Source organism: Pterocles gutturalis, unplaced genomic scaffold (genome assembly GCF_000699245.1).
Source record: "Pterocles gutturalis isolate BGI_N339 unplaced genomic scaffold, ASM69924v1 scaffold15927, whole genome shotgun sequence".
Classification (NCBI taxonomy): domain Eukaryota; kingdom Metazoa; phylum Chordata; class Aves; order Pterocliformes; family Pteroclidae; genus Pterocles; species Pterocles gutturalis.
Genome location: NW_010108353.1, coordinates 308258 through 335728, shown reverse-complemented (window position 1 = coordinate 335728; position 27471 = coordinate 308258). Strand labels below are relative to the sequence as shown.

At 36.6% G+C, this 27471-nt stretch overlaps 1 protein-coding gene across 1 annotated transcript; it reads left to right on the top strand.

Moving 5' to 3' along the window:
- The first annotated feature begins 5328 nt into the window (after positions 1–5328).
- On the top strand, positions 5329–27471 carry AIMP1 (aminoacyl tRNA synthetase complex-interacting multifunctional protein 1). The gene is made up of 7 exons (XM_010072617.1): positions 5329–5480; positions 16013–16146; positions 16860–16973; positions 18893–19051; positions 20238–20449; positions 21830–21998; positions 27221–27471. The coding sequence occupies exons 2-7, from the start codon at positions 16038–16040 to the stop codon at positions 27385–27387; spliced, it is 930 nt and encodes a 309-aa protein (XP_010070919.1). The 5' UTR covers positions 5329–5480; positions 16013–16037; the 3' UTR covers positions 27388–27471.

The following is a 27471-nucleotide window of genomic DNA, read 5'->3' as shown; positions in this document are numbered from 1 at the left end:
GGTCGTAGGGAGGCCACTGTTGTCCGTCTGAGGGGATTTCCCCTGGAACAGAGGAGCAGGGTGGGCGCCTCGAATTAGGGGATGCAGCGTTATGTTAGTTGTTTAATTTATATAAGGGATTTAATATCGGGGCTTAACGTGTGCTATAGCTGTAGGGGGGCATTGCAAATACAGATACTGCACTTTGCAGGGGAGGAAGCATGCACGTGAAGTGTTTTTTCTGAAATCAGTTGTGTTCCTTTATTCAGCCTACTGACTGAAATGACAGTTTGGAAGCGGTGTACTGGCAGGCTGTTGAAGAAAATGCTGTAGTAGCCTGGAAAGTACAGGCATGGAGAATCTGCTGAGCTTTGTGTAGGAACAGCTGTTGCTATTTGAAAAGTAGATGCTTCCTCTGTTTTGGTAAATGGTATATATGTTCCTTATGTTTTTGCATAAACTTTAGTGAGTGAAAAACAGAGTATAACTAAGGATTTGATCTATCCTCAGTAGAGACACTTGAAAGGTTTCACATACAGTATGTATTCTGTACAGGGATGCATGGATTGGATAACAGGGATGAGTTTATGATTTCTTGCTTGTTAGGTGACGAGTCCACAACTGACCAGCCTGTGGGCAATGTCACTGAAGTTCTGTATACCTTGGGCTAATCAGTAAGTGTTTTTGAGCTGGGTTTAGCAGCAAAATGAAGGAAAAACTACTGCAAAATAAGTAATCCTTGCATTTCCTGCTCTTCCTGTTTCTTTAACTTGCATATTTATATTTTTAATACAGTTATTGCTTTTCACAAGTTTTGTGAGTCAAGATACTTACATGAAATCTGCAGTAAGGTGAGGCAGTAGTGATTAAATATGGCATCCCATTTTTGTATGCCCTTATAGTTCACTTACTATATTATTCTCCAGTTATGTTTAAATAATAATATGTTATTTGGCAGACGTGTTGAAAAGTAAGCTCAAAATCTGCAAAACAGGATTCTAGTCTGCCAGAGTCTTTGACTTCCTACTGACCTGGAAGTTTCACGATATTATGTTTTCCTGAGAAGAGAACTATAAAATGTCATGTGAGTAATGTCATGCTCTGTCATGCAGGGCATATTGGTGACATTACTCCCTTTTCCTGATCTTGTTCATTCTGAAGTTGTCTGCTTAATGTCCTTGGTAGAGTTCACATTTTTGAAGAACGGGGTCCTAATTTAGAGAATGATGAAATACATATATATAACTGTAATGTTGATCACTGAAATTTCACGCTGTGTGGTTGATACGTTGAATTCCTAATTTAAGTGACACATCGTCACAATAATTTGATCAGCGTTTCCAAATTATTTCTTAATCTTTTGTTTGCTTTTCTTCCATAAACACCATGGAGACCTGGTTGTTTGTGACTTTGGGGATTGGGAAGGGTGTTGTTTCTTAAATTAGGACTAAATTAGAAAGTAAAAAACTTCGGTTTTATATTAGTCTGCAATATATTGAGATACCATACACCCAGTTTAGTTGGCATGAAGCTTTAACAACGGTTTCTGGAAATACTGTAAAAATGCCTTATAATATTTCTATACATTTATTATACAGCACATCCTACACTAAGATGCTAAGAACATCAGATGTGAGCGCAGTGAATAGCATTTCTTGTTTCTTGTAGTGATGACTTCTTATGTCATTCAGCAGAGACCCCCAGAACCCCTGTTTATTCCCTTTCTAAACAGTTACCTGTGTGGTTCTTATTGCCGTCACCATGAAACATTTCCCCTGTTAGATTTCCTGTCATACTGGGGATGATGGAGAAATCAATGTTTACGTTTCATTTCCACGGTTACGTTAGTATTAAACAGTAGGAGGAAAAAAATAATTTCCATGGTTATATGAGTATTAAACAGTAAGGGGAGAAAAAAGGTCTCTGGTGGTGTTTTTCCCTCAGTATGGTAGAAACTATCCTTACTCATAGTTTAATATGGTTTCAAAAAGATTTGGATCAAAGCAAAAACTGAAAAATGGCTTACTGACTAGGCCTGGTGACCACAGATCGGTAGGTCATCAGTTAAAGTTTTCAGTTTTCTTTTCTCTGCGAGAAAAAGAAAATATAGTACTGTCTGCATTACAGTTAGAGGTCAATTTATTTAGAGTGAGTGTAAAATTAAAACCTTGATGTTTTAATTCACAGAGGGTTCATTTATCCTTCTTTCACAGTTAGAAAATCTGTGTGTTTTATTCTCTGAAATAGTAATGCTTAAATGTGTGGTAATACCACAATTAGAAGGGAAGGTTTTACTACATGTTTTTTTGAAGTTAAGTGAAACACAGGGATATAAAAGAGGGAAATATTGGTGTTGTAGTGCTGGGTGTAAAGACCATAGCAGAAGAGGAACAAAAGATCTCAAGTTCATTCTCGTCTCTTATACCTTAATCACTTCTGACAGATGTTTGCCTAACCTATTTTTGAAACCTTCCAGTGATAGATATTCCAAAGCTTCCATAGGCAGCCTGTTCAGTCCTTTACTCTTACTTGAAAGTTTTCCAAATACCTCACTTAAATCTTTCTTACTTTTTGCTGTCTGCAGTAGACCTGGTGAACAGTTTAGTCCCATTCTCATACCAACTTCCTTTGTGTTTGAAGAACGAGACCAAGTCTCCCATCTATCTTCTCTTCTGTAGACTAAACAACTACACTTCTTTCAGGCTTTTTGATCGTCTTTGAAGTGTCTTTAAGAAGTTGAGAGACAGGAAAGGAGAATCTGAACAAAAGCAAATCTCTGTGGCAATTGGGGGGGATCTTGACTATGCATGAGTGCAATGTTAGTAACTTGAGAAGCCTCTTGAGCAGCTGAGACAGTTTGCCTATAATAAAATGTGGCTAGTCAGGCCTTTCCTGACTTGCCTCTCCTTTATTTAGTTCTGTCTCACTCACACTTCTTTTCTAGAGAAATTAGAAGTTTAAGCTGTTTTTTAATTCAAACTGGAGGGAAGAGACATGGCAAGGCAATAGTTTCCCAGGTGGGAAGTTGTTCTTCTCTATAGCGTTTGTAGTGTGGTGTTGTTTTAATTAGTTCATTAGTTAGTTGCCTTTACATTTTTTGAGCCATAGAGCTCAAAAGCGGTGAAGTCCATAACAAACATGAAACATTTTGCAAGCAGGTATTTCCCTCCTAAAAATGTAGCCCCGGTGGCTCCAGTCAATGGCATAAACCAGATAGACAGAACAAGGGAAAGCACTTCTAAGCATAATAAAAACGTGCTTGTTTGCTTGGGTAGCATGATGGCTCCAAATGTTTTGAGATTGTCACCATATTTGTTTGAGTATTCCATGTTTATATTTAAATAAGAAAAGTTCTTTGCCTGAGCACGCTCTGTGCTTTTGACACATGCTTATAAATTCAGTATGGTTAGAAGTTTGTAATCAATTATAACTGTGGTTTTAAGCATGGCAGTAACTGGCATTACTGATGACCAAATTCAGTGTGCCAGATCCCTGTTCAGTTTTTGAGGGGACAGTTGCTTATGATCCAAGTCATGGCCACTTTTTTTCCCCCCCTAAAGGCACTTAAAAATGATGTGCCTTTCAGGACTGGCAGATGGTGGCTGTTTCACATCTTAGTGTCCTCTTAGTTTCTTATTGCTACCTTGTCAAATATTTTGCAATTTCAATTCAGTATTGTATTTTAAATAACTGGCTGGTTCAAATCGAAAAAGATTCAATCACTTGTTTGTTCCGTTGTGTGCTATTTCTTTTGCTGTAGTAATTAATCTATTCCAGTAATTCTAATGCTGCTGCTCACAGGCTACTATTGAGCTACATTAGCAGTCGTGTGTGACCACCGAAGAATTTGTTTCAGGATCCTCATGTTTATTCTTCCTCTTGAGTGTCCTTGGCTATGGTTCTCTTCTGTTACTCAACAAATCTTGTCTCCTACCGTGGGAGTGGGGCAGGAATAGGGGGATAAAAGTAACTACAAAAATAAGTCAGCATCTGAATAGTCTTTTCTTTGAAGTCTTGGAGCAGAGCACTTTCCAATTGTTCACTTGCACGTTTGTGGCTTTTTCTGCTTCATTCTGCTTTGTTAGAATATTGTCAGTTGTTCAGTGGCCTTCTGGTAAGGTTAGGTCACCCATTCTGTCTGTAGAAACTGAGGAAGGGATGTTTGTCCAAAAAAACCTTTATTGTCCTTTCAGAGTGTGAATGTTATTAATAAAGGTATGAGTTACTTTTAAAGGGATAAGTGAAGGAATCATCTCTGCCTACCCAGATGAAAGATAAGGTTTCTCTTGAGTTACATTTACAACCTAGTGTCATGATAGTCTGGTACTGGTCTATTTTGATGATTAAATGCATCAGTAGGGTACTGTAACAGCAGCTGTAATCTCTTGTTGACGCTTGCTGTTTCTAAAGAAAATTACTTTGGTACCTTGCTGAGATTGGAATTTGGTAAATTCCTCTTTTCTGTGTACTATTTTCAGAGAGAAATTCCAGAAAAGAGATACCTTCTGCTGACCTGTTTTTTGCAGTTTTTGTTACATTCCACAACTTTGTATATAGTTCTTAAGCTTTTATGCTACTTTATATAAATTAACAGCCTGGAAACTGTTCCTTGACTTCAGAAACTATAGAGAGGGAAGCTTAAACTAGCGTTTGTATTAGAAATATGAATACAATATATACTGTATTTAACCGTCATCCGCTAAATGCAGTTGATGTGGACGAACCCATTCTTCTTTTCTCAGAACGCCGAAAAAAACCTGATAGAGATTCCATGCTGGATTAGAGGAAAATCGAGTTCCTCTCATAACTGTTTCCCTGGTGGGTTGTCTCATAGACTAGTTATCTGAAAGCAGGCAGATTCTGAGATGCTTTTAACATTTGAAAGCAGCTGACAATGCGTAAAACATACCAAAATTGCATCAATTTAGCAAATCTCTTCTTGAGATCATTTGGTACAATCTTTTGGCATAAAACTACCCATTATAGAAGACTTTTCTTTCCATTTCCTTCTCATCAGGAGCTTTCCCAACGAAACTTCAACTAAGTATGAATTAATAGCTTAGTCTCTGACTTCAGGACTCTCTCTCCGAAACGATCCATGGCTATTGGATCTGGTTTCTATCCCAGAGAGTTTCTCAATTGCAGTTTAATATATGGCTTTGTAGTGGCATCTTGTTTCAGACTCTGAAGATAAGTGAGCAGCTCCGTTGGCCAGGGCAGCTAGGGACTGCTGTTCCCACAAGAGTGCACAGGCTTGCACGTGGCACGTGAGAGGCACCACGTTTGGCTTGGTAGCAGCTGCTTTGGAGTGAAGGCTGTAAGTTCACAATTGTGCTTATCCTACTGTAAGGTTTGAAACCTTCTGTGTGAAGTGCTGTAGTAATTGGTAACAGTAATACACTAAGGAAGTCACCGTTGCCAACTAGAATATGACACTGAATTGTACAGCAGGGAAATTAATGTTTTCTTAGGGGTTGAATTACCCTGCTATGTCATGGTGGGTAAGTAATTTCACATCCATATGACCATCTATAAAATAATTCTAATGATAACAACGAGGCATAGATTTTTTTTCCTTTACATTTAGCTTATAATTAAATTTTACTGAGATCTTACCTGAAAATTTGTACTTTTGAAGATGCTAAACCAAGATATTCTAATCGCAAATAATTGTTTTGAAATGACTGCATTTTTAGTAGAATAATTTGGAACACAACAAAATTATAATGTAGCTCAATTCATCTTAAACTATGGAAACAAAAAAAGCTTTGAATCCATGGATAAAATACGGCTATTCCCTGAATGTTGCCTGGTGGATTTTTCTCTCAGATATTGTCAGTCTTAATAGCTGACATAAGCCTTCTCAGTGTCCAAGATGAGTGCAAAGAGGTTTTGTTTGGGTTTGTTGGTTTTTTTTTCTCTGCACAGATCTAGTATTAAAAGAGGGGAAAATCATTTTCATCTGGGAACGTTTAGAAGCTGTGAAGCTCAAATGCTTCTCGCTACATACAACTACGAAGAAGGTACTGAAAGGCAATTACAGGACTGTTTACTTTTTTTGGCACCATTAAAAGATACAATATTGCTGTGCTTTCTCTCAAACAGAGCTTAAGTATTTCTAGAAGATGTGGTCCAGAAGTTTACCAAGACTAACACACTATTAGCTCAATAACCATGTTGTTATCTGTACTACTGAGTGTATTTGCTTCGAAAACTGGGTTATCACGTGTTCATAAAACCAGATATTTAGTAACAATTATGTTCCTAACTAAGTTCTTTTCAGTAGCAGTGTGTGAACATTTTTGTGAGAAGTTACTTGTAAATATATGTGATGTTAAATTAGCAGAGGGAAAAGAAGATCGGGGCACTGTCCTGTAACAGCTAGGGTTTTGCAAGGAATGCTAAAAGGTAATCCAAAAACCTCTTGATGTTCCCCTCTAGTGCAGAATGTAGAAAACAACTCAGGCAAAAAATAACACTTTCAAGATGGCCCTTTTTTTTTCTTTTTTTTTTTTTTTAGAGGGTTTACATTGGATTTCACAGTCTTGGCAAACTGTTTTGGTTTTCAAAATGTGAAATAAGTGTATAAAATCTGAGTGGTAGGTCTCTGTTAATAATTATTACATTATTCTCATTTTAAAAAGGAAAAGTATTAAATATAAGCAACATTTGCTTTACAGGAAGAAGTAGTGGGTTTTTTTGTATACAAAGGACATCTTTCTGTAAAAATTTATTTCAAATCAGTAGAAGATCTGAAATAGCTACATAATAATATAACCTTTTGGTGCATGTCTGTGTTTTAGCAGAAGGAAAGCTGGCATTTGGATTTCAAGTATCCTTTGAATTGTTACATTGTGCACTTTATTTAGAAACGATTGACAGGTAGTTGCTGTACAGTCATTGGTTCAGAAGTTTGTTGGTTAGTTTCCCTGCTGAGAATAGCAAACTTCATCTGCAGAAATGTGTATCTACTGAAGGCTTTTTTCTTCAGAGTTCCTTTCTTTTATGTCCAAAAGGGAGAAAATATTTGGTATATTTCTACCACACAAGTTAAAATAGTTGATCCAAAAGGCAGTTAGTTACAATACCTAATAGTTATATCTGGAGATTTTTCTGAGTAGATGAAATGCTTCACTCTGTACGTGATGAAAGGAAGGACCTGTGTTTTGAAGCTGATGCCAGAAATGTGCAGTAGTAGATGCTGCTGGCATGTGGTTTTGAAGTGCCATGTAACTCCCTTCTGGCTGCTGAGGTTTAGTTGTCAGCCCACTTTAGATTTAAAAGTTGATTTAGATTTTTCACTGCTCAGCTGAATAAATAATTTTCTCTGCACGAGGTTAGTATCTTTATAGAATATTTTCATTAAATATCCTCCTCTTGTATTTTGTGAGTGAATTCAACACTGAAAAGTACAATTACTTGTGTGATGAATGAAACTGGGTTGTTAAATGTGTGTGGGAGAGTTTTGCCTATGTAAATACAACAGCAGGCTCAAAGTTTGTCCGACTGCATTTCCTCTTAAGACTTTGTTTCACGTCTTTGTTGCTCCCCATTAAGAGATGTTTGCCATTATTCTTGCATTGATTGCACACAGACATACATGCACTCGAACATGCACATTTTCAGGTTTAATTTTCTTCAGCTTCTATTTGGCCCACATAAAAGAATACCTAAAGTTTCTGCTTCGGTAAATAATGCAGTTGTACTTAGAGAACACTGTTTCTTTTGCTGTACATCTGCATGGTTATTTTTAAACTTAGCACGTGCTTTAACTGAATGGTTAAATCCTGTTTTTCTTTAGCTTTGCTACAAGATAATACTTTTCCATGTAGGAAAGCTGGTATTAATGTAAAAGTAATAAATTTCAAGTTTTTTTTTTTGCCACAGTTGAGCTATGTAAGATAGCTAGTAAGCAGGTTTCAGACGTTAAAAGTACTGTGAATTAAAATTGAAAAAGGGGATCAATGTGCCTGTGAACTACCTAACCAATACCATTATTTTACAGACTATTGCTGACATAAAATACAATGCTTAATGGTATTCTTGTTTCCAAACTCTTCAAGTTTCTGGGGAGAAGGCATCTTTAAAATGTCTTTTCAGCAGCTAGGGTTTTTGACAAGGGTTATTATCCTTATTTCTGTGACAGACACAAAAGAAAAAGATTGGATTTTGAGAGATAATTTTAAAATGCATTTTTGTTGGGCAGAAGGGTTAAACATTTATTTCTTCTTTACTGTTTTATAACTGCTGTTCTGTCCTTAGTTAAGGAGGTGGTGTGAATACTCACTTTTTTAGGGTAGAGATACAAAAATCAATGAAATAGCTAAGAAGCAGTGTTTTACTTGGTATCAACAGGTAGGTTTCAGTGTAGTTCTGATTATTCTTCTGCTATCTGATTTATGGGTAGTTTACTCTGTAGTTACAACAGTAGACTAAAGCTTTCACTCCCCAATAAAACCGCAGAGGGTGAACCGCAGTAAGATTCTTTGGGTTCCTGTGGCATATGCTGACCTTGCAGACTTGTCCAGATGCAGCTGAGTCCACTTATATTTCTGAATTTATAGGCATATGTGTGTGTCTGTAATTGTAAAGTCCATCACCTGTTGAGGAAGTTTTATGAGGATACTTTGAGGCATGAGTAGCAGCTACCTTTTTTTTTAGTCAGTGATAGCCACTGAATACACCATGGTTTGGAAAATTAAGCTTTTATAAATTAAAAAAAAACAACAAAAAAAACAAAACAAAAAAAAAACCCAAAAACCAAAACCACAACACCTTTGCAATTTTTGATGTAAGCTTCCAAAGAATTAGATGTATTCTGGGTTTGGAAATTTGTGCTTAAGATCAAAGAAACAAGGAAGCATGTTGTGGGTGTTGCATTTTTCCATCATGGGATTTGTGTGAGAATTCCTTCTACACGTGGTGATCGTTTACCATAAGATTCTGATAGTACTGTTAAAATATTAATGCAGCAGGATCCAAAAGGTACACACTGCTGAAAAAATACATTAGGTTGTCCAACTGTTTTGGCATATGAGCTGCTACTTAAATTTCAGACTGCACTATAAAGCACAGCCAGATGAATCTCTAGTGAACTTCAGGGGACCTGGCAGATGTTGTGGGTGTGTGACCTGTTGGGGCTTAAGTCAAGCAGTGCAAAGAAGCTGCTTTTCTCGAGCCATGCTGTGAGCTATCCATGTCTATTGAATTACTGGGCAGTCTTCTTAGGTTAATAAATTAAGTTACATGTACTTTGTATACAGTCTTTGTTACTGAAAATTTTCGGTAGCTCTGAGGGCAGACATTTCATTACAAACCACATCCAAATTGCTTGACTTTTCTCTTAACCCGGACAGAACTCCTTGTAGTCATGTCTCGGCTTTGTTTAGTCCTTGGGGTATCTGCTCAGAGGTGGGAAGCAGTACAAAGTTAATTCAGAACTGGGCTGAGACAAGCATTAGTAGAAACTTCTCCCAAAATACAAATTTAGCACAAGCTTACAGCCAGGATGTGAATGAAGTTGCAAGTACTCTTAACTTACCTTAACCTTTTGAATGTTGCAGCTGTAGAGTGGTAAGATATCATGCAGTTAATTAATACATTGTGGCATCTGCTAAATCTTTAAATGCAAACTTGAACGAAATAGCAAAATAATTTTTACTTCTGACTATTCAGTTTCTAATGATCTCTACCATACAGATCCAGGAGATCCATTTTAATTCTAATTAAGCGTGTCATAATACTCATAAAGTAAAAATTTCACGCTTCTACCTTTATTTGTTCTAACATATGCGTGTCTTACTTCTTCATTCATTGCTTCTCATAGATTTGATTTTTTCCTGTCTCATTAATGCTGTGACTTGCTTGTGACTTTGGCCTGTCGTTCCCGTTCAAGAAAGACTTGTTTTCTTGTTTAAAAATAATCTTTACAGAGTAGCTTCTATGGCCTCAAAATTGGTACCAGTGGATGAGTCTTCTTTTGTGCAATGTTCCATAACATTTTTTAAAAGTGTCTTTCATGCTGCAGTGTTTTTCAGTATGAAAACCTTTGGCTGTGTGTGTTTTTACTATTTACAGCCCTTTAAAATAGGGAGGGGTAGACTCTTAGGACTACTAAAAGACCTGTCTGCAGCTGGGATTGAGTCTGATTTATCTGGCAGCCAGAAAGGCTGGACTGTAGTCTCCAGAGCTAGCAAATCATTCCTTAGGGCTGGCATTGCTTCTTGGATGGACTGTCTTAGACATGTTGGTTGCTTGGAAATCTACAAAGCAGTTATTCCGACTCTCCCAGTGCAAAGATGCGAGTTGAAATAACATATGGCAGAAATGTACGACTTTGCCTAATAATTTGCTGCTTGGCAAATTGCTTTCAGTACTGACTACACAGGAGTTTATATTTTATGAATACTTTAAAAATTGTGTTTAAGTGCTCAAAAATAAAAAAGAGTAATAGTTGAACTGTTCAAGTGTTTAAGTCCCAGTTATAGCAATCACTTGTTAGGGTAGAATGAGGAAGATAAAATTATTATGTCTTTTTGCAATTATATGTCTGCAAAACTGTGTTGCCATACATTACAATAACCTCTTACATTTTAGGCTGTAATTCCATTTTGCTCATATTAAAAAGAACATTCTTTCTTTACCAAAATACAAGGATAATAGTTAAAATTTCATTTGATCTTTTATAGTGCCATATTTCTAGTACCTGATAGGGGATCACTGATCTGGTACCGAGAGTCAAAGATTAGGTTCCATGATGACTTATTTGACAATAATATATTGAGTTTTTACACTGCAATTTATCAATATTGCTCGAAATCTTGACAAAAAATACAGTGGGTTTGGCTTGGGTCTTTCTGTTGTTGTTTTTGTTGTTTTGTGTTTATTTGTGCTATCATTGCTAGATGTTGCTTTTCAAGTGTTTGCCATTGTTCTTAAATTCTTAGTTGTTCTAAGTTCTAAAATTATTAGTTGTAGCTCTCCTCAGGTGTTTTGGTTTTTTTTTTTTTTTTTTTTACAGTTTAAATTTTCATAGTTTTGAAAATAGCCCTTAAGTTTTTCTACTAAAAATGTGAAATCAAATCAGATATTGTAAATCTTATCCAAAGATCTTTACAGCATTAGGTCTAGAATACTTTATCAGAAGATAGGAGAAACCTGTAAGAGAGAATTGATTTTTAAAGCATGAATCTCAATTCTTTGAGATACGAGAAGGTGGGACAAGTTACAACAATTTCCTAGTTGCACTAATACTTTGGTTAGCAAAAGATAACATAGTTCCACTCTTTTTTTTTCTTCTGTTTTGATGTGCTCACTATTGTTCCCTACTATGCAGAATAAAAGGGTGTGATGGGAGATTCTTGAATCTGGTTCACTGTGTCTTGACAGTTTGTAGAAGTGCAAAGCGTAGGAAAGCAGAATCTGGCACACAGCTGACACGTTCTGTTTTTTGTAAGATTTTCTGCCAGAAATGACCATACTCAAAAAAGATTCTCAGATAGAAGTCTTTGAACAGACTTCTTGCAGAAACGAAATGGTTGTTGATACTTTCTGTCTTCTGCAGAAAGTAGAATACTCTGCTGTTAAAGTTGGCCACAATAAAGTGTCTTGAAACATCTCACAGAAGAAGAAAAGGAGTTTAATTAGAGAGCTGCTTGAGACTTAAGACCAAAAGCTTAGGAAGAGGAATTGCCATTAAATATTTTTCTATAGTTTAACTTAATTAACTTTATTTATCATTGGAGAAATTATGTTTGTGTTGTCTAACTTTTAGAATAGACTGATCCCACTGGTTCTGCTTCGTATTGACAATCTTGTAATTTGAACAGAGCATCTCAATTGAAAAGCAAACACATCTTTTTGCAGACTTCTTTGTTCTCCTGTAGTGGCTACTTGCCTGATCTTGGGTCTTGGCTGGCAGCTATTCATAAACATGGCATTCTCCGTAAGGCATATGTTTATGCTCTCTGGGCTATGTTCTGCTTGCTATCTGCTCTTTGCTAAAGATCAGTAGGATTGGTTTTGCTATAGAAATACTTGATTCCTCCATAGCTAGCACAAAGCGAAGAGCAATGATAGGTTGGAGCAAAGCAGCTGTGCAATGAAGAACGCTACCTAGATGTGGTGAGCTGTAAAAGTTTACCCTCGTATTGAGAAGGAGTTAGCGTATACGTGGGAGGGGAAGAGAAGCGAAGCAGGCAGTTGCGGTGATCTTGTTTCATTTTACATCATTTGAGACAAGATTTGGCAACTTTTAGTCTCAACACAAGCCCAGAGTAACCAACTGAAATGCATATGGCATTTGATTGTGTTGCTTTAAGGCCAGTGGGAAAGAACACAAAGAAGAAATAAGATGCCTGTCATCTAAGAGAGCAGCATAAAACTTTACTGAATTGCAAATGCTGAAATAAAGCTGCATCACTGTCATAGGCATATTCAATGCATACGTGGAGAATATGTTCATCTGTAGGCAAGAAGTCTTACTAAGCAACCTGCAGGTCAGATCTAGTACAGTCAGTAATCTTTCTTTGTGTGTTGACATTAACAAAGCACTGCAAGAAAAAGCTGAGAACTTCGAAGTACTGGGCTTTTTTTTAAACCTCCAGCTGGAAAAAGGAACACTTAGAGCTAATTATTTTAGGTTTTGGGAATCAGTTGTCTTCCAATTTCTGTTTTTTTGGTTAAATTATTTCTTTTCCAATAGTGAAAAGTAATTGGTTCCATGTTTGGACTATGAATGGATTCCAGGAACAATTTTTAGAGTTTAAGTTTTACATCTTGTCATTAATTTTATGGAGGTTTTGGCTTTTTCTTACTTTTAAAAACAGAGAATGTTAATATTGAAGAGTAAGCTACAACAAGGTTTGTGTCTTTAGCGTGTTCTTGGTGTGTTTGTTTTTTGATCTGCATATATTCTAAGGTCTAGGGCAGTGTTGATAAACAGGATTTCCAAAACGTTGAAATTTTGGGGTAATTTGTACTATATGTGAAGTCTCAATTTCTTATAGAGTGTTAGCTGCTTTGGGGATCCTTCCATAGGATGTTTTCTTGAGAAACAAAGTAATGTCTGTTTTCTTCTCTGAGGGTACTGCAGGTACTTAGACCACAGGAGGCAGTGCTTTCTGTTTAAAAAGGTAGGCAACTCTTTTAATCAGCAAGTAGAATGCTGAGAAATCAAGCAACTTCTATGTGTTGATTTGTAACTGTCATGAATAACTGGAGGACTGGAGTCTTTCATTTGAAGACTGAGTTCTGTTATAGTGGAGTAAGTGGGTTTTGGAGCAGTTCTGAATGTCTTGCAGGTAACAAAGTAGTCTTAGAGGTCTGAGATTCAATAGTTTCCCTTAGCTGAGCAACCAGGTAACTTCAGGAGGTTACCTTTTTCACAAGGTCTGGATCTAGCTACTCCTTACTTGTTTTTCAGAAGCAGGTCAGAATGTATCTGTAATAAGATATGATTCTGCTTTTCAAACTATATTATTCCTGGTTTTCTTTCCTATTTTTAGTTTGTGTATCACCAATAGAAGTTGGTTGTTTGGGGTTCTTTTGCACAGGGTGGAGTGGAGGGGTGTCAGGGTAACGGAGGGCAAAGGAAATAGGGGAAAGATTAAAAAAAATCTTAAAAAATCATTGACCGTAACCTTTGATTGTTACAATGCTAATGTTTTTAATGTGTCTTATGTTTTATAATAGAGGGTTGATCTTAAAAAAAAGTTCACTTTTTAGATCCAGTTTTATCACTCAGCTGTATGGGTTTCTGTGCCTGTGCAGCAGTTCATTTCAGCCTGTTGGCTCCTTCTATTAGTGTCGGAAATACCTATTCCTTTGTGTTATTGTTATAATACTAGGTTTACAGAAATTTATTTGACAAGTGGGAAAATGTCTACCCATTGTAATCATGTAACTTCATTTCCAGATCTTCAGTTCATTAGCCAACTTGGCTAAAACCTATAAAATGTACCAATTCTATTCACTTTGAAGTTTTAGTAGCATTTCTGTTGGCAAAAGTTTCCACTGTTAGTATTGTGTTCCCCAGAGAGAGTATGTGCTCACAAATCTTACTGCTGTGCAGTCTCTAATACCCCAGGCTTTGTATTATGCTGTGTTGTGCCATAATAATTTTACATCTACTTCCATTTGACATCTAAATCAGTAACTTAGTGGAATCACTGTTTTCATGTTGAAAACTCTCTGTTTTCAGGCTGCACATGAAAAACAAAATTATTTTCTGATTAGCAGAGATCAATTTGAATATTAAAATGACTTCAGTTGTCCCAGAGAGATTATTTTGCTGCTCTTCTCCCCATGAAAGTCTCTTTCTTTTAAAAGAAAAACCTGTTGTGGATGAGTGGCAGTAATACTCCTGCATCTTTAAGAAAAGCAGTGTGTGTAAAACAGACCTCGGTTGCGTTAGATTGCAAAGATGTTGGTTCATTCATCGCTTTTGCGGGAAGAATATGCCCCATGCATAATCTGACTACTGTATCTCTCTCTGGCTTTGTGAATTTTACTTTTGAGACCTTTTAATTACACTATTCCTGTTTCATTGTCTTTTGCCTTTTTTTAAGAAAAAAGGTGTATAGTTGTGGATAATTGAGTTCTCTGTAGTAGAAGATCAGATATCAAATGTAAGGTGATACTAAGAGTGTAGCACAGGTGATAGGTTGACACTGGCGTGAGTGTGATTGTTCACATTTCAGTTATTTCTAAACCTGTTTTGTCTTCAGCATAGCTTTTGTTGCAAATCCTAACAGAGAATATTCATACGCTAAAAACAGATCTAGGTCATAGTGTCAGAATAATCTTGCAATAAAATGAGAAGGTTTCTGCCAATTTGACATGAGAAAATGCATTTTTTGGGCTCTGATAAAGTTGAGGAGCCAAGGCATGCATCTGTATTGCCATTTTCTTACCAATTGTTCCCTTTGTTGCAGTTGATGGGTAAATTCACAGGAATTGCATCACGTTCTTGTGAAGATCTACAAGGCATCTTCCCACCTAAAATCAGTTTTCTTTCTTGATGTACAGATGAGGCGGCTATTACTACAGATTCTTTCTTAATCCAGATACTGAGTGGGAGGGTAAAAGTGCTATCTGCTGCAGATATGAGTGACTGTAACTGTGTTTCATCATTCTGTTGCTCCTATTTGAGCTTTTATGATTAGACACAAATGTTTCAGAGAAAGTAGACCAAATTTGGTAGCTTTCAAGAAATAAGGATTGTACACAAGGCATAGCTAGTTCTTGGAACATTAGAGAAACCCAGTAAAAGGAGTTGAACATCCTGAAAGAAGGTTAGCATCTATTTGTGCTCTGCCTTTACTGGTCTTTTGTGTTTCCTGCTTCTTTAATTTGCTACCTGAGTGTCTGACATTCCATTTCAGTGGAAACAAAAGAAGACAATCGAAATCAGTGTTAACATAACTCTGAAGATGTAACCAGCAATAAAAGCTGCATTAATCTGAGATGAGTAAAAATACTGATGAATTCTGCTTAAAAGTAAAATAACAGTAAATTCTTAATGTATGCACAACCACAATGTGTGAAGTATTCAGTGTATTCTGAATAAATTTATCAGAAAAGTTTGGAAATTTTCATGGGATGTTTCTGTTTTCTTAGTCTCGATAAAATTCTGGGTATACTTAATAAATTTTTTAGCTAAAACCAGGATACAGTGTTCTCCTGTCCAGCCTTTTCCTTTTTATTTCTTTTTTTTTTTTTTTTCAATTATTCAGACACTTCTTTCTGAGAAAGTGGAATTTTTTTCAGTTTTGTGAAGGAAGAACATGTTTGCTGCAGCTGGGAAGAAAAGTAGCTTTTCTTCCAAAATACTTGAAAGCAGCTGTCAAGCATCAGATTCCATTTAACACTGTTTTTTGTTTGAGCTTTGCATTAGGGAGGTGGGAACCCAGCTTATTCACTTAGCAAATTTTCTTATTCAGCAACTGATTTTAGAACTGTTCTGTGTGGTAGGAGGTGGTAGTGTTATTACGTTAAGAAATCATTAATTTTAGACTCTGTGTTGTTTGTCTAGGTTCTTAGCCCGCATCCTGGTAAAGATGGCAGCCAACAATGCAGTGCTGAACAGATTGGAACAGAAGGGTGCAGAGGCCGATCAAGTTATTGAGTACCTCAAGCAACAAGTTGCTCTGCTCAAGGAGAAAGCTAGTAAGGAATTATCTATCTTATGATAAACTTGTTAACCGGACGGCTAACATGAAATGCTCATAGGAAAAAATGAGAACATGGACAGCATGATTGGTGCTGTCAGCCTTTTAAGTGTGTTTCAAGTTCTCAAAGACAAAGTGTGTAATAGCAGCACGGCTTTACTGTCTTGTGGTTTGTGGGTTTTTTTGAAGCTGCTTATTATGGAATAGAAAAGGCATGAATGAGGAAGGATTAATGACACAAACAGATTATGGGAGTTTGATAGGACGCGATTCTATTGGGGGGAGAAAGGGAGTTGAGAGTCTGAGGCTACGCATTTCCCTGAATGTGTTACTGCTTTTTCACCACTGTGGGGTTCTCTCAAGAGTACCATACCTCAACTTTGATATTTTGTACATATTGGTATCAGTGAATTAAGGTACTCCATATTGCAGACATATTCAAACTTTTTCTAATAGATTTATTGGAATTTTTTTCTTCTGAGTCTACTTAGGGGACTGAGATGCTAGTATACTGAGAAGCAGCTTGAGTACATAAGCATTGTAAAAATGGTTATTTCAACAAAAAAGGATTTAAAAATATTTCTGATTATATACTTGAAAGTATACACTTTCTTGGTGTTTGGCTTGCCATGTTTCAGTTTTCTCTTTGCTTGCCAAGTGATGAATGTTAGTTGTTGAAGCCTGCCATTTTTAATATCGTGTCAATTCTAGTCTTGCAGGCATCTCTCCGAGAAGAGAAGAAGCTCCGCGTGGAAAACGCTAAACTGAAGAAAGAAATTGAAGGGTTGAAACAGGAGCTGATTCAAGCAGAAATTCGGAATGGAGGTGGGAAAGAAGTCCTGTTCTCACACAACATAGATCTAGTTAGTTTTGACCGTATTTTGTGCTATCTTAGTTCTTGATTTTTATCTTTCTGAATGTGACTATGGCATTTCTTACAAACTCTGGATTTTCCTAGGTTCCTTGCCTATTACAAGTTACTTACTTTCAACTTTTTAGTAAGCTGCAAGCCTAGCAGGTACATATGCCAAATCTTACTCACTCATGGAACTGGTTCTGTGTATGTTTTTGTAGAGTGCCTTTCATAATAAGCCCTGAATTTGACTGATGGCAATAACTCCTTATAATACCTTAAAAATTGCTGAATGTCTAACACTTCTTGATACTCTGAATATTTAATCTAGCATGACTGAAAAACCCCTATGGAAAATCAAGCCATGGTTCAAAGTACAGATGGGCAGTGACTTATTAGAAAATTTGTGGTAATATAAAATTAGAAGCAATGTGTTTTGAATTTTGATTCCGTGCTTTAGTAAGATCAGCTTTTCATTGCACTGTTTTTCCGTCTTTGCACTCATCTGTGTAGCTCTGTTCAGCTCGCACCGTCATGATATAATTCATATTAAAAGAGAGAGGAGAAAAAAACAAAACTGAAGGGTTTCAGGTCCAGCATGTCGTCTTTAAAATTATTTCCAAAGAAAGCCTCTTCTGCCCTCAACAGTTATTACTATTTCTACCCATGCTGTCAGTATGGTAACTTGGGTGAGGTAGTGTCCAGTGTAGCTAGATGCTAGCATTCAACTGTACTGAATGTTTTACTGGTAAAACAACACATTCAGTCTTCAAAAAGACTAGCATTTTGTAAATGTGGAGAATTATTTTCCTCCAGTGGGTGTGAATAAAGCCCTTTAATGTACTAAACCAAACAATTGGTTTATATTTCTCCATTGTTTGTTAGTCTGCAGCAATTGTTGATGGGTTAAGGATATTTCACAGAATCTCTGTTATGCTTGAGAGAGAAGTCCCAAGGTATATAGATTTTTTCCAAGATGGGAAGGGGAAATTAATATTTGGCTTGACGTGCATCTTTTTTTTTTATTTAGCTAGTTTATCTAAAAGGTAAGGTAGTGGGACTAAATTAAAAACTTTTATTTTTGAGTAAATCAGTGCATGTTAGCTTTGACAGCATTAAGTAGTTGAGCACAGAAATTAGATGGACACAGAACATCAAAACTATCACTTGAGATTTTGAGTTTTGTTTTTTTTTTTTTTAAATCTGAGAAATAAAAAATCTTTCCACAACTAGCAAGCAAGCAAAACAGCAAGCAAGTGGTTGTTGGTAAAACAAATCTCAGACTCAAATGATCTTCAAAAATTGTTTTCAGTAACATAATTCATGCACATCACGTTAGTGTTGAAGAGAGCAGGTATCAACAAATGCAGTGCAGTTCTTGAGGAAAGTTAATGTATATCTCAAGTGTAAAAAGAAGGTGTATGCAGAATACATAGAATTGTAGAACAGCCCAGGTTGAAAGGGACCTCTAAGGATCACCTGGTCTAACCTTTCCTGGGAAAGGGAACCTAGATGATATTGTCTAGCACTGTGATGATGCTTACCCAGTACAATGATCTGGTAAAAAGCCTTAATGAGATTCTTGAGTAGGGCAGAATGTAGAAGGGAGACAATTCTTATACTTTCATCTGGCAAGACTGGTATTGAGACAATGTCCAGAATTCTCTACCAGCAGTTTAAAAAGAAATATTAAGGTGATGTGGAGAATTTAGGAAAGGGAAGTGAGGAGTCAACAGATCATTTTAGAGCTACAGATAATTTCTTAGAATCTGATTATTCAGGCTCAGTTTCTTCAATTAATCAGAAAAAAGAGTTGAGGAGTGATCTGACCACAATATAAAAGTGTTTAAAGTTCTGATACCCCTTCTAACTTTTGTTGTTTTAATTTTAGTAAAACAGATCGCAGTTCCTCCTGGTACAACCGTTTCTACAGCTGCATTTTCAGATGATGTTCCACAACCTACAGCAGTCACATCATCTCCTGGTTCCAAAGATCAAATTAAAGCTGAAAATGAAGAAAAGAAAAAGAAGGAAAATGTAGAAAAAAAAGGTACTTCAGTTCTCTTAACAGTGGTAGACAGTTAAGACATTTAATTTATGCAAGTGCTTGTACGTCATTTTGGGCACAGAAAAAAACAGTTTGTACAGCCACAGCAGGAAGAGTCATGTGCTATCTCTTAAAGTCTTGGAAGTACTTGAAGCTAACGAAGATGGTCAAGTTTTGAGCTACAGGTTTTTAATTGAATGGGATACATGCCAGATTTCTTTTAATGTGACTGAACTCCCTTATTTTAAAAAAACCAAAAAAAACCCCCAAAAAAACAAAAAATGACAAAGTAAATAAAAGACCCCAAGCCTTCTCCTCACTGCCCTCAGCCTCCAAAAACCCCACAACAGGAAAAAGCAAAACCAAGATATGCACTCACAAAGGAGGAGAGAAAAAAAAAAGAAGGAGGCGAGGAAGAGGAGGACACTAAGTTTAGAGGCATTTTTGGCAGACTGGATGGCTTTATCTTCTGAAGCTTAGTTAGATATTTTACTGCCATGGAAACAGTGCAAGCAAAAGGCAATGATCAGCTCTGAAAAATATCTTGCAAGCAGTAGTAGCGTATACCAAAGGAAGAGTCCTGAATTGCAGTTTTCTGCATCCTCTAGGTATGCTGTTGTGTGGGTTTTTTTCTGGAAAATTCTTACAGGCAGTGACCTTCGATCAGAATTGATCAGATCCATCCATGTCCACACTGGTGAAATTGTGTGGCTAAGAGGAATTATGGGGTAAAGGGCAGAGGGAGATAGCATAATCTGTTTTTTTGCAACAGGGAGGAAATGTAGAAGGGTATGTAGGTTTCCTAACACCTCTTTCTTCCTGTTTTTCTTTTTTAGTGGTGACTTCTGTTTAACAAACTCTCTCATTAGAAGAAAAGTGTCTGCTACACTTAGACAACAGTATAGATTCCTATCTTGTAACTTAAACTCAAGTTTTACAGTCATTCTCTTATGCAAATTATTATTAATTTGCTATGATTTGATTTGTACAGCTTTTCAGAGTTTGGATATTATCCTTATAGGGTACATATCTCTTTGATTTTTCTGGTGAGCTGTATGCAGGCTTTTAAGCTATTTCATGTTTGCCTTTGACACAGGCTTATTGATGTGGCTTTTGGCAGAGTGTCTATGTCACTTACTTGTATGTTAACTACACTTAAAGTTCAGGATGACTTTGCTTTCTTTAATAGGTGAAAAGAAGGACAAGAAACAGCAGCCAGCTGCTGGAAGTAGTGATGCAAAACCTGTAGATGTTTCTCGTCTGGATCTTCGTGTTGGCTGCATTATTACTGCCGAAAAGCATCCGGATGCAGACAGTCTATATGTTGAACAAGTGGATGTTGGTGAAGCAAGCCCAAGGACTGTGGTCAGCGGTTTAGTGAAACATGTTCCTCTGGATCAGGTATTGATGAAATTATTTACTGATAGCCTTTCCCTTCCTAAAGTATCTTAAGACCTTCATCTGTTTATAGGGTATGTTTTCATTCTGCTAAAAGATTTTTACTGTCATGAAAACAAAAATAAAATGCGAACAGAAGTAATGCTTAGCAACATTTATCAAAAACTGGAGCAGTACTCTCACCCGAAATCAGTTCCTTTCTGCTTGCAGTGCTTCTATCCTGGGATCTTATTCTGACTCCTCTGTGACACCATTGGTGCACTAAAATCAACTTAGTTTATTTGCTTTATTTCTTTCCTCCCTCCCATGCTTCATTCCACCAATATGCTGGGAAAATGCATTGTTTTCTTCTGAACGTGAAGTGGTTGTGTGTCCAACCATAGAAACCGTAACAACTAACATTTTTGCTGAAACTAAATCAGTTTCTCAGTAGTTGAGTTGTCAGTTTTGAAGTTCCTGGATTTCTGAAGCAAAAGGATTGGCTCTTTGGAAGGCCAGCAGAGGTTGTTATTGTTTCAAGGAGATAAAATTTGAATTTCCTTTGCTTATTCTCAGCTCGTTTATGCAGGAAACATTCCTTGAGATGCCAAAGCCTTACTATGTCCCTGTAGATTTGCTTCTGTTTGTGTCCTTTTAAGTGTAGGGATTTGCCCTGTTGTTCTTAACCAGAATTTGCATTACTGGACAAGAACACATACGCAGAAGGAAATGTGCACTTATTGACTGTCTGTGTCAGTTACTTCTGAAAAACTAGATTTTTTCTTTTGTTCCTCTAATTTATGGGGTTATAGAGCGTGACCATCAGTAGAATTACTGGATCTGACTCTTTGTAGGCAACACAATTTCACAAATTCAAAGCATTTGGGTTAAATAATATAAAATTTAAGATTCAAGTGAGCTAATTATGTAAAACACCTGTACACTTGCAATACACAGATGGAAATTTTTGTCTATGAGCTAGCCTAATTTGTAGAGTGGGTTTTTTGGTTGTTATTATTATTATTATTATTAATTAAATTAAAGTTGTTTGGTTAATAATGCTACATGTAAAGTTGACTGAAGTGGTGATGTAGAATGAGTAAAGGTGGAATGCAGGTGAAACTCATTGCCTGGTTTTTGGATTTCTGAATTGCACTTTTTGTATTTCCATGATAAGTGTGTCATAATTCATCATTTACTCCACTGTACGCTGGCCAATGCTTAAGTGGTTTAAATGTTATTTGTTACTGGTGTGCAGGCATTAAAACTGTCCATCTGTTGTATGCTTCTCTCATCCATTTCAAGGTCTCTTTGTTGTAAATCTTTTGTTATAATGAAGTAATTAGTGTCCCCAAAAGCACATGGCTTTTAAGTACTCATATCCTTCTGTTTTCCTCCCCCAAGATGCAGAATCGGATGGCCATACTACTCTGTAACTTGAAGCCTGCAAAGATGAGAGGAGTCGTATCTCAAGCAATGGTGATGTGTGCCAGCTCCCCAGAAAAGGTGGAAATTCTGGCTCCCCCACCCGGGGCAGTACCTGGGGACAGAATAACTTTTGAAGGTTTTCCTGGTAAGTAGGTATTTGGGAAATTGGAGGAAATAGGGATGCCGAGGTGACCTCAGTGTTGAAGCAGATAAAACACTGTTTTAAATTTGGTTGCATTGAAAGTTTCTGCATTAGTGATATTCAAACTTTTTTATTATTACCATGCTAAGATTGTGTAAATAAAGGATTGAAAATACTTAACCACCTGCCAAGAATTGGAAAAAAGTAGTTATCACATATTCACGAGTAAAGGTAAATTAAATGTTGGCTGCATGACCTCTGTTACATGCAAGGATGCTCTTGTATTGCTTTCTGTTGCTGTGGAAGTGTATCTGCAAGAGGCAGCATCAAGCTGTCGAGTAAACCCTTCTAGTGGATAAACGTGATGGAGAAGTAAGCCTGGGCGTGTAGCTTTTTGGAGGGATGGAGGGTCTTTTTGGTTTGTTTTTGTCTTAAGAGATAACCTTACTCTAAACTTTTGTCTCACGTAACTTGGTATACCTGGCATTTGAAAATAATGTGAGAGCTGGTAGTAGTGCTATTCTCTATTAGCCAGCATATTTCCAACCCTAGCCATTCTATGATTCTATGATATCTTTTCTTGCACCTGAATAATGAGGTAAGTTTTGTCAAAATAATTAAACTACTTGACTCCATGGTTACAGTTGCAAAAAGCTTTTCCTGGAGCAAGTCAATTATAGAAACATTTATTTTAAAGTTATTCCCAGATGTTAAGGTATACAGATATTCTGTTGGCATTTTGATTCTTAAAAGACATAGGATAAGGTAAAGGTGGTGTAAAAGTTGTACTAGTTATGACCTGCAGCCTGTGATGCAAGGGTTTGTATGCTTTATATCAGTTTTCTTCTGACAGGGAGCCAAAGACATGGAGCTCTGATAAGTGCCAAATGAAGGCTTTTGCAGCCCCTTTGAAAAGCATATATATCCAGGGCTATAGATTGTAGTCTGAAATACAGCAGCAGTTTCCTAATGTTTCAAAAATAGCTGCTCAGAAAAATTGGTAGGTATGAGTTTAAAGTTAATTATTGACTTTGAAAATATACTTAGTGCTTAATAGTGCAAAGTAGAGTTCTGTATCTCCTAGTTACATAAAACTTATTCTAAAGAATTTTAAGACTTGTGATTTTATTATCTTGAAGCGAGTAGGAAACGGAGAGAAAAAAAGCACTGATGGATGGAGACTTACAAAATCATTCTGCCTCTATAACTTAATTTGTTGCATACTTGTCTTTTGCATATTGCCTTTGTAAATTAAGATATTAATAGAGACCAAGATTGTTGGCACTTACCTTCTTGTCCAAGCAATTAACAACAATTTGGTGGGTTTGGTGTGTGTGTCACCCTGTCCGCCCCCCACCTCATTTCCTTTTTCTGGTTTGGTGGTGGTTTGGTTTCTTTAAATTGTTCTACTTTTTAAACAGCTCGGTAGTTTCTTTTTTTTTTTTTTTTTTTGGGGGGGGGAGTTGTTTGGTTTTGGGTTTTTTTGGTTTTTTCTTTTTTCCTTGGGGGGAGGAAACTTACTGGGAAATTGGAATACTGTTTCTCAGTTTTTAATGGGGTTGTATGTCTCTATCTTCCACTCACCTTTTTGTGTTAAAATCTCATGTGCTTCTTACCTGCTGTTTCCTCAAAGACAGTGTGGTACTTCACTAATACTGTTATCAGGAGGGTGGAATCCTTGCTCCAACAGAAGTAATTTAATTTCAGTGCTAAATTGTAACCACTTATGTTCTGTTTTTTAAATTTATTTCAAAGAGTAATTTTAAAGCATAAAGATTCAGTTTGAGTCCTTGAAATTAAAATAGAAAGGACATCTGGGTCTTACTTTAGTTTAAAATGGGAAAGCCTATGAAGCAACAGAAGCAGCAGCACCAACCATAAAGAAACTCTAAAATGCATGAAGCTGCCTGTCAAGCAGCTTGGAATCAAGTTATTTTTAAGCCTACTCTCTCTACCATACAAAATATTCATGAGATACAGGCTAATTTTTCGTGGTCATTTTAGTCAAAGTAACAAATAGTATCTTGATTCAAACAAATTGAACCTTTTTCTGCAGAAACTTGAGAGTTTTCTTAGAACCGTCTTGAGTGTTGTAGAGGAGTGATTGGATAAGGAATGCTGTTGTCTGGAGGAGCATTCTTTTGTGTTTATTTGATGTCATTGGGCATAGGGGAATTTTAACACCATTTTACACTCGCAATACATGAATCTTAAGATCTGGTGGGCCTTTTTCTGTGTTAAGAACTTTAAATTTCTATCCACCTTCAGTGGAAAAAAGTAGAAAAGGTTCAATTCACAAGCAATAGAAAAATAATTCCATCGCATGCCTGTAAATACTATACCTTCCTACACAGTAATTGCTGTAAGACAGCAATAACTCTTGGAGTTTTCACAGCTAACAGTGAAATCTTCTTTCTAATAATAGTATAATTGATGCTTTGACAAAATTCTTCAATGCAAAAATGCCACAGGAGCCACAAATCTTTTATTTAAGTAATATAATGAAATCATCTTTCTGGTCTAAGAGTCCCTGGCAATTTAGTTACTGACTGTCTCTTAAAAAAAAAAAAAAAGTGCTAAAACTGGAGTGTGGGGGTTAGCCTATATTTAACAGGTTTCTTTAATCAAAGCTTTGTGGTATGGATGCTTTTCTTCAGTTGCATAGTTAAAATCTGCAGTGGGCTGAGTGGGATTAGCTTTTCATAAGATCACACATCACTACTTCTTTTTGCCTGTTCTTGCACTGAGAGATATTCTTTCAGTAGTTACTGATCTGTTACGAAGTGGAGAAGTTTCTTGCTCATTATAAGAATTTATTTTGTAGTATTAAAACTGCTAGACTGATAATGTTTAACCAAATTTGGGACCTCTTATTTGGCTCTTTTGCGTAAAGAGACTGGGAAGCTCATTAAACCATTACAAATTTAAATTTATTTTATTTATAGAAACCCTTCTAAAGAACATTTTATGGGAAGAAGGAATGCAGTGAGGAGAAGGCATAGGAAAATGCACAGCCTAAAGTTCTGGTAGTATTTAAAATCATTGCCTATGCTAATCTAATATGGGCTCACCACAGATCCCAAGGGAGCTTGATGCAGGATTCCGAAGAAACTTATTAACATCCAAAGCATGTTTTTTTGTAATAAAAGTCAGGTTTTTTTCTTACTGGAAAAATTCACTTGATTTTTATATTTGAGAAGGGGGAAGGAAATGTACAATGGATCATTTAACATTCTGCTTAATGATTTGATTAGTTCATATGCATTCACTTTAGTCTAAATCCAAGTCTGTCTTTGTTCATGAACTTGGCACTGAGCAGGATTTTTATTTTTGTGAAAATGCACAATTAGCTCTAAATGTTTACTAATGGTATTACTAATTTTCTTCCAATTAGTAAGTGCACTGTGGCTGTGAAATAACTCGACTGCATTATTGAATCTTGCTCTGGCAAGGCTGACCTGCTTGAAAGAGAAATCTGGCCTGGTCTGCTTCTCTTAACACAATTACAGTTGTAGAACATACAGAAGTTAGACCCGTCTACAGGCAGAAGTAACTTTTGCAAGCATTGAAAATGTGAGTAGTTCGGACCACTGAAGACATTTAAAGGAGAAAAACAACAAAACAGGCTGGAATTACGGTAGTTCATTTAACCACCTGTTGGTCAGCCAGTCAGGAATACCCCAAGCAGAAATGAACTTGAGCCAGCTACTAGAAACACGTATGTTCAAATCCCTGTAACCTTATAGTTTTTCTTCCTGAACACTTGGGGACACTGAGTAGTGGAAGATGAGAGTACTTGGTATTGTGCTCGCTTGGAGAACTCCTCATTTTCCTTTGGGAGCTCCTGGCTTCTCTGAGAGGATCTCAGGGAGAAGCTCTTTACTAGGATTCGTTTTTTGATTCTTGCTTGTTCTGGAAATTAAGATTTTAATAGTTTGGGCAGAATGGTGCCAATATGGCACTCCAAGAAGTAAAAATGTGTGTGTGTGTGTATAGTGTATCAACAGTGAAATAGCATGGGATTCCTTTCAACATTTAAATGTGCTCTAATTATATTTAAAACAAGTCTTGTGGGGTTTTTTTATTTGTCCTGCCTGTGTTACACACGAGGTCAAGAGCACCCAGCAGCATTATGATTAAATAACTTTTTTACTGAAATATCTTTTTTCTTTAAGAGAATCTGCATTGTATTAGAATTAAGAGATTAAATGTACTTGACCTTTGAACAGACAGTAGTTGTACAGTGAATTGGTTGTCTTGCTTTATCTAGATTATGTCAGCGGGCAGCACTCTGTTCAATGTAAATCTTTACAGCAAGAGAGCTTGTTTACCTTAGTTGTTTTGTTCCTCTACTTTGCATTTCATGCCTATTTAAAAATAGGAAAAATATTACTCTGAAATACTTCACTATTCTATATAATTTGTTAACAGTATTTCAAAACATTAGCAGAAGAAACCTGTATTTTGTGGTCATTAGAGATCCTTAAATGGTCAGATTTGCCAGTGTAGTTAGAGACTGTCAGTAGGTCTAGGGGTGTAGGTAGCTTATCGTGGTGTGCACGCTGAAACAGGGAACCGAGACTTACAGGGATTGAGGCCATAATTGCTGAAAAACAAGCTGACTTCAAATGCTTCTCTTATTTTAGGCACCAGAGCTTGTCATCAAATAGTACAAAAAGTAGCAGAACAGTGCTGAAACTTGGGGCTAAAATGATATGTCAGTATCCTAATTTTGGTCTATTCTTGTCTAAGCTCAATATTTCTCAACTGTCAGGACACCTGCTAAATTCACTTAATATTAATTGCTTATAAAAATTAATTAGTTCCTAAACATAAGTTGCTGACAAACCTGTGTCTTGTTGAGTAGTGTATTTCTGTGGTCCACATCTGCTTAATTCTTAGGAATCCATTTGGTCCCTAGTAAATTTTGTAAACCAGCAACTAGCAAGGTTTTGTTTTATTCCTTTTGACAGTATTTGTGGTCTGTTACTTATGCCCTTTCTACCCTGAAGGATCACCATTTTGAGAGCGGCTCTGGAGGCATTTCCTAGACAATCCCTAATTCCAATTAAAGTTTTCATTTTGAGAATCACAGGTAATGGTTTTTTTCCATTAAAATTGTGTGCAGTGATGCTGTGTGGGCTGTCACAGATGTGTACACACATAGAGCTCTTGCTCTGCCTTTTGTGCTGTGTGCTATTAGGTTATTCTTTGTTTTGAAACAGGAGATCCTGAGAAGGAACTTAATCCCAAGAAGAAGATTTGGGAGCAAATCCAACCTGATCTTCATACCGATGACCAGTGTGTTGCTACGTACAAAGGAGTTCCATTTGAAGTGAAAGGGAAAGGAGTGTGCAGGGCAGAGACCATGGCAAACAGCGGAATTAAATAAATAAATGGTTATTAGAAGCTTTTTCAGATGTTGAAATGGAAAGTAATGCAAGCACAATAAAAACGCGAATAATTACCCTTCTGA

Bases quoted from the DNA above. Each gene is read 5' to 3' on its own strand.
- AIMP1 (XM_010072617.1), top strand. From the start codon at position 16,038: ATGGCAGCCAACAATGCAGTGCTGAACAGATTGGAACAGAAGGGTGCA. The intron at 16,147-16,859 runs GTAAGGAATTAT...TGTCAATTCTAG, and splicing joins TCTGCTCAAGGAGAAAGCTA to TCTTGCAGGCATCTCTCCGA. The intron at 20,450-21,829 runs GTATTGATGAAA...TCCTCCCCCAAG, and splicing joins AACATGTTCCTCTGGATCAG to ATGCAGAATCGGATGGCCAT.